This window comes from Nematolebias whitei, chromosome 7 (genome assembly GCF_014905685.2).
Source record: "Nematolebias whitei isolate Nwh7 chromosome 7, NemWhi1, whole genome shotgun sequence".
Lineage (NCBI taxonomy): Eukaryota > Metazoa > Chordata > Actinopteri > Cyprinodontiformes > Rivulidae > Nematolebias > Nematolebias whitei.
Genome location: NC_056504.1, coordinates 39185294 through 39192838, shown reverse-complemented (window position 1 = coordinate 39192838; position 7545 = coordinate 39185294). Strand labels below are relative to the sequence as shown.

The following is a 7545-nucleotide window of genomic DNA, read 5'->3' as shown; positions in this document are numbered from 1 at the left end:
ATGTGTGTGTGTGTGTTTGTGTGTGTGTGTGTAATGAAAATAAATAACATTTAATGAATCTTAATTTTTATTGTCAGACCATTTTTGTGGCCCTGAATAAAAAAATGTATCAGAGAAGTTGTTAAATTTTGGCCTTTTTATTGTAAAGGTTGCAGACGAACACGCTACAGAGCAGGAGAACACCAGGAACAGGATGAAACACGTCTTAAAGGTCAGTTTGAGATCGACAGCATGCAGCACTGTGCACAGATTGGATTGTATCTTATACGTGAAAATTACTTTTACAAAGTACATTTTTCCAATTTTCTTCACATCCACACAAAAAGAAAGAAAGTAAGTAATTTTGTTTACGCCTAATCTGCAAACAATAAAAAAAAAATAAAAACCAGAAAAATGACAGCGTGACAGTGAACCATCATCAACATCATTAGGAGCTGAAGCAGCGTTCTAATTTAATTTACCACGTGATTTCACATGATGAGATGTCTTCAGAGATAAAGAGCGATGAGGAACTCGGGGAAACTTCCATCATGCTCAGGAGATTAACGACTGACAGCCGCTCATCCTGCAGATGGGCTCCTTGTTTACTCTTTTTTTCCCAAGGACTTTGTATAAATGTCTATGGGATGGTTTATCTTTCTACATAGGAAATGCAGCCATAATTGCTAATTACATACGATTTTATCAGTAATCCATTGTTGATGAAGTATATTCAACTGTCCTTGAAGCAAGAGAATTAAGACAATGTTCCTGTTTTTAAAGAAAAGTAGAATTCAGCCATAAGAGCATGAAGTTATATAAAGTGTTTGTATGATGGAGCAGTCACTGCTTTTTGTTTTACAGAAAAACTCTCACTTCACTGACCAGGACTCAATTTAAACCTCTGCATAAAGTGAGTTTCTCATCGATCGGGCCTTTGATGGGCTGCATTCTTGACTTAATTCGCCAGCTATCTGTGTCACTGTGGATTTCAGCGGCAGCCTACCGGCGACCTGATTACCATATTCATTGCGTGCCTTTAATTAATCTGACAAATGCAGAGGTAAAAGCTGTGCTCCTTCAGCTTCATCGACGCAGCTGAAGCTCGCCTGAAAACAGGGAGATAAAGGAAGTGCAGCTTGGCTCCTGGCTTTATCTTCTCCATGTTCTAATCAGCAGCAATATTAATCATTGACATTAATTAGAGCCATTAATCACACTTCAGAATGGATGTGTCTGTGTTTGGAGGGCGGAACGGGAATGGCATTGGAGCGTTTCGACAGGAGACACACCTCCCAAATGCTCAAATATGTGTGAGTAGAGCGAGCTATTTTTTTATGGATTACTGAAAACATTCAGTGAAAAAAAAAAAAGTGAAAACAAATGTGACTTGTAAAGCAAAAGTTTTGCCCCTGTTCTGGTCAGGTGAAGCTCGCTTTCATTTATTATATGTTGAATGAAATAATGAAAAATTAACGACTGCTACAAAAGAAAAACATCTGTTAGGGATGCTTTCTCTGAGTGAAATTTCGAAGGTAACGACAAATGTTTGAACAGCTTTCCTCATTAAACTGAGGGTCACATGTTTACTGGAGTGTAACTCACATCGTTCAGGATGGAGAACGCTTCGGTCAGAGCTTCACCCAGAAGTCCAATCCCTTTGGCAAACAGCTTGTCCAGATGTTCACGGAAATGCTGTCAGACAACCACAAAAAGTACAGAAGAACGTTGAACATTAACCAAACAAATTTAATGTGATGCGCAGCAATTTAATCAGACTGATCAGGGACTCACATCTTTGTTAGTTCTGTCGGCCCGGACCAGAGTACCATTCAAACAAGGCTCCACATAGTGGATCTCCTGATTGTACTGGGGGGGGGGAGTTGCATGAACACGACAGAAAAATGGATTCAACTGTTAGGTTTTGTGACCTGTTACATGAAATCTACATTCTTATAACCAAGAAGTGGTCACTAAGGTACAGACAGAAAGTAAACGCACTGCGATGATGTTGAAGAAGTCATCGTCTCCCAGTGTGTCCAGTATGGAGGAAACGGTTTGCCTGGCGATAGTCAGCCTCAGCCCCTTCATGCTCCCGCTAACATCGACTAAAATCACCACGTCTTTGGGGGACGTTGCTGCCTGGATGTACCTGTAAATGACACACAACGTATAAGGGAAGAATTTATGTGTTTTTATGAGTGCAGGTACAAATTTAGAGACACGAGGACATAATGGAGAAGTTGTTTATTCGAGCACTCGGTCTGAAGAAGACACAACACACATCAACACGCCGTGTCGTCTTTTTGAACAGCCTGTCTAAATGACTGAACCTGCTTCTAAACACGTGTTTACCGCTGCTAGATTAGACTTTCTGCCTTCGGTGGTCAAAGCATTCGGAGAAAATAACTCCTCAGTCTCATAAGACTAAACTTTACCCTGAGATTTAAAACGTAAAATAAATACTAATCATTTCTCATGTAAACATATGAGGGGCAACATTTTCAACCCACCACTTCCGATTCCTGCAGTCAAAGCCGATGACGCCATGCTCATCTGGATGCCACTTTACTCCTGGGAGTGACGTCAGGAAACATATTGGAAAAAAAAAAAAAGAAAAAGAAATGAAGAAACAAAAGAGGAACAATGAAAGAAAAAAGTACATTGACAAGGAACTGTCATGTCAAAGAACAGTCTCCACAAACTTTAAGTAATTAAAACCTGCCACATGTTTATTGGAAATAATTTACAACTAAATGCTTGGGGAGTGGTGGTGCAGAGGTTAGGGAAAGTGGGCCTGTGATCGGAAGGTCGCCGGTTCAACTCCCCGTACATAAAAAATGTGGGTGGGATAGGTGAAGCATCCACACCTGCCTCCACCCTCATTTGCCCCACTCTAGGCCCTTAACCCCCACCATCTGCTCCCTTGGACACCCTAGATGGCAGCTCTGCTCCACACAGAGGGTGTGGTTGTGTTAAGAAGGGCATCCGGTGTAAAAATAATTGCCAAGTCTTTGTGTGAGTTAGTTCTCTGTGGACCTCGGACAAAAGGAGCAGCCGAAAGAAAAAAAATTACGACAAAATACATCGTAGCTAAACCTTTGTACAGAAAATAGCAGAAGACAAAGTGTAAAATTAATCCTCCTCCCACACAGTTCTGACTGTTTGTTGGGGGTGGGGGTTTTAAAACTTCATCTTTGCTTATAATAATAATAAACATGACATCACCGATCCACACATTTTCTCTGGGTCATAAACCCTGTGACTGTGGATGACCTCCAGTCAGTCCGACAGTCAGTAAATATAGATTAATCCATGAATCAGGTGCAACGTTTTAAATATTTATTAAAAATCTACAGTTCGGGACATTTAAAAAGCTCAGTCATGTTCAGAAAACTAAACATTCACACACTTGATGTGGGACACACACAGAGATGTTGATGTATTTTTGTCTTTATCTAGCTTTCTGAAGATGTTTTTGCTTGAAAACTGAAACTGAGAAAAATGGGAGTGGTGGCGCAGAGGTTAGAGAAGGTGGGCCTGTGATCGGAAGGTCGCTGGTTCGACTCCCCAGACCGACAACATCAAAATGTGGGTGAGAAAGGTGAAGTACCCATCTGCCTCCACCCTCATCTGTCCCACTCTGGGCTCTTGAGCAAGGCGCTTAACCCACACCATCTGCTCCCCCGGGTGGCCCAGTAAGCAGCTCTCTGCTCCACACAGAGGGCTGTGGTAGCTCAGTGGTCTGTGGTTGTGTCAGGAAGGGCATCCGAGGTTAAAACAATTGCCAAGTCTTCATGTGAGTTAGTTCACTGTGGCGACTCCTGAAGAAAGGAGCAGCCGAAAGAAGAAGAACAAAAAACCTGAAACTGAGAAAAATGTTTCCCTTTAAAAACCTTTTCTTTCCTACACCCCCACACACAAAGAAAATGGACATCTTTAAGTGTTTTGCAATTTAAGAGTTACTAAACACACAAAACCACCTTTGATCAGACAGTTTTTTAAAATATAATATAAGAATAACTTTTTTTTTTCTCAGCACCAAAGTGAACCGTCTTTAGTTTTCTGTTTCTGTGTGAGAAAATGGTTCAGCTCTTCACTGTGGCTGCAGACCAACACGGGCAAATGCTGATTAATTGCAGTCTGTGTATGTGCTTTCTCTCTGATGGGCTGTAAAATTGCAACATTAACCAAAATTACCCTTTTAGAAATTCTAAATCATTTGTTCTGATCAGTTTTTGAAGCTGACTGCTTCAGTGGCACAAGCCTTTTTATTTCTCAGTTTCTAACCCCACGTGAGCACAGCGAGCTTTCCAAGAGCATGACACGAACCTCCTGTTTGATGGACCCTAAGGCGGTAACTAATCCTAAACATAACTTTATCTCTCCTCACAGCTTAGCCCAAAATGTAATGAGAAAACCTGAAATAATGGTTAGCCAAATGGAAGGGCATAAAAGTCTGAATTTTCTTGGTGGTACTGAGCCTCCTTTTAGTTTTTATTCACTCTTTGTCTCCCGTATTTGGATGCTTGCTTTAGTTTCTGGTTTAGTGTTTCAAAACAGCTGAGGATTTTCCACATCATCATGATGACAATAACTGTATGTTAGAAACCTCAAGTTTGGATTGACTAAAAAGAGAGAATTAATAATTTGTGCACACATTTTCAACTAACACCAATTTCTTTGTGTTTTCTTTCCAAGCAGCTGGACTTGTAATATTTCAAAGTGGCCATGATCAGTTCTTCAGGCTTTCTGTTTTTTTTTCATTTATGGTTTTGGACTTTGAGAGGCTTCAGGTAGCTTGGTGGTCAGTGTGGTGGTCTTGTAATCCTGAGGTTGAAGGTTTGAGCCCCGTTTGTGTCAGGAAGGGCATACGGTGTAAAAAAATTGCCAAATCTTTCATGCGAGTTTCCTCGCTGTGGCAACCCCTGAAGAGGGTAAAAACTGAAAGAAACATACTTTTATTTTATTTTTTTAAGAGGAGATGAACTGACTGGAAAATGTTGGATTGTATGTTGGATTGTTTCCACAAGAACAATTTAAAGAATAAGCCCAGAAATAATTTCCTTGGTAGGGAAAAACAATAAAAAATAAATATAAAAAATGTGCTGGTGTAGATTCTCATCATCCAGGACATGGCAAATCTAAAAAAGTTAAATAAAACAAAACACCTGGATTTCTATTCTGTAGTTGAAGTTGTTAGAAAGATGGGAAGTGAACACATCTTTCACTGCAGAACAAAAAGTCCAGTAGTTTTATTTTTGTACTTTTCTGGAGCAGCTGAGTGACAGCACTCACCAGGATACTGCCTGAAAAAACCTTTGGCGCTTCCAAAGTACTGCCAGATGAGTGTTGGATCTCTTTCGAAGTTCTCCACAAACACTTTGTTCAGGGCCTCGGACCAGTACACCCCGTTCACGATGTCTGGATCTGGCGATGAGGACACAGAGAGACGGGCATTAAATGGTGATATGGTCACTATTACTGCATGATTGACCTTTGTCCCTTACTGAGTGCCTCTAAAGGAGACACAAAGGCTGTGCCCACGCCCCGTCCCTGCCCCTCCTGCTCCTTTTGTGTTGTGAGCAGAGTTATGGGGAGTCCATTAGAGTCAAACAAAAGCCGCCCGAGCGATGTGACAACAAGAAGCTACACAGCAGCTACCATATGAACAACATCTTTACAGAGAGGCCTGCCTTTACATCTGAGCTGTTATCGATCTCCCAACTTCCCTTCCCACAGTCCGTGACAGCTCCAGCTCCCATTTTTCACCTTCACCACTTACTTTACCCCCACCCCCTCACCTTTCCTCCCTGTTTATTCACCTCCAGCAAGTCAATAACTCACGTTGTTGTGTCTCTGGGCCAGCTGCAGGAGGTCTCACCTTTGTTGTACATGTTGGTGGGCACCTGCACCACACTGAGGCTCAGATTGACCGAGAGGTTACTGAAATGGTCGTTGGGCTCCAGGATGAACTCGCCTCCCAGCTCCACGTTATTGCCTTCCTCGTCCACTTCATTGATCAGCACAGCGTTGAAGTATTCATACTGGAAAAAGTTGTGATTTGACATGTTGATATCTATTTTCTATTTCTAGAAAAACTGGTTCATGCATTTGTCACGTTTAGACTGGACTATTGCAGCTGTCCTATTAGAGCTGTCCCCCTCTTACAATGCTGTGATTGCTAGTATCACTCAGCCCTCTGTGAGTAGTAAACAGCCATCAGTGTGCTAATGACCCATTGTTAGGCTGATGGTCCTTCTTGAGCATGTGAGCAGCTGGTTTTGGTTGTCAGCAGCAAACTGGTTGATCCACTCTAAGAAGGTGCTATTTAAGAGACTGAGCTGAAAACAACACCTCAGACTGAGTAAGTCTCTTGGATGAGAGACGAAACGTTTCTAGATTTTTTTGCTTTGTTTTGTTTTTGTTTTTTTTGAATGTCCAGAGGACCAGATTGAACTTTTTTGGATTTTTCTACCTGGATTATTGAGCATGCATCAGGATACTATTGCAATGGTTTATTATCTGGCTGCCCAAATACTTCTTCAAAAAGTCTTCAGTTGATCCAAAATGCTGCTGCCAGAGTCTTAACTGGAGTTAGGAGAGATCATATCTCTCCAGTTTTAGCTTCTCTCTACTGGCTCCCTGTCAAATTCAGAATATAATTCAAAATCTTACTTCTAACCTACAAAGCTCTCAACAACCTAGATCCATCTTATATTTGAGATCTTATTGTTCCATATTTTCCTAACAGAGCACTTTGCTCTCAGACTGCAGGTTTACTTGTGGTCCCTAGAGTTTCCAAAAGCAGAATGGGAGGAAGATCTTTCAGTTAACGGGCTCCTCTCTTGTGGAACCAAACTTCCAGTTTCTGTCTGTGAGGCTGACACATTGTCCAGTTTTAAGACTGGGCTTAAAATGTTCCTTTTTGTTAAATCCTATAGTTAGAGTTGGCTTGTTATGCTGCCTAAAGCTTAGACTACTAGAGGAAAAACTGATCTCATTTCCTTAAATGAATTGTTAAAATTGAATAGTTTTCATTTGATATTATTTCTATCTTAACATGTGATTCTTGACCTGCCATTGTGTATCTGTTCCTCCTTCCTGTTCCTCTCAAACCCAGCCAGTCGAAGCAGATGGCCGCTTGTCCTGAGCCATTTTCTGCTAATGGTTTCTTCCTCATGAAAGAGTTTTTCCTTTCCATTGTCGCCTTCATACTTGCTCAAGATAAGAGTCTGCGATGAAGTTAAATTCAAACCAGTCTGCTCCTCTGATAAATAATGTTAAATTATTATTTTATATATAAATGTTCCTGTTAACTTATTTTTTACATATGAATGTTTCTGTTCAGTGCCCTGAGATGACTTCTGTTGTGACTTGGCGCTATGTAAATAAACTGAATTGAACTGAATTTTTACATAAAAGTATTTTATTTTTAAGGCTAACTTGTGTATGTGACTTTTACTCAATTCATGTTTATTTTATTTTGGAGGCAGAATTTTGCATATGCAAAACGATTCTTTAAATAAATCTGTGAAATCTATGCCACGAAAATTTTCTGAATAT

General features: G+C 40.7%; 1 protein-coding gene across 1 annotated transcript in view; it reads right to left on the bottom strand.

The window, feature by feature from the left end:
* The window catches only part of cacna2d3 (calcium channel, voltage dependent, alpha2/delta subunit 3), a 51483-nt gene that overhangs the window by 24927 nt on the left and 19011 nt on the right, over nt 1-7545 (bottom strand). The window contains exons 6-11 of the mRNA XM_037679854.1: nt 5864-6026; nt 5278-5409; nt 2493-2553; nt 1981-2131; nt 1774-1848; nt 1585-1674 (exon numbers count right to left, since the gene is read on the bottom strand). Coding sequence (XP_037535782.1) covers nt 1585-1674; nt 1774-1848; nt 1981-2131; nt 2493-2553; nt 5278-5409; nt 5864-6026 — 672 coding nt within the window. The remainder of the gene's footprint in view (nt 1-1584; nt 1675-1773; nt 1849-1980; nt 2132-2492; nt 2554-5277; nt 5410-5863; nt 6027-7545) is intronic.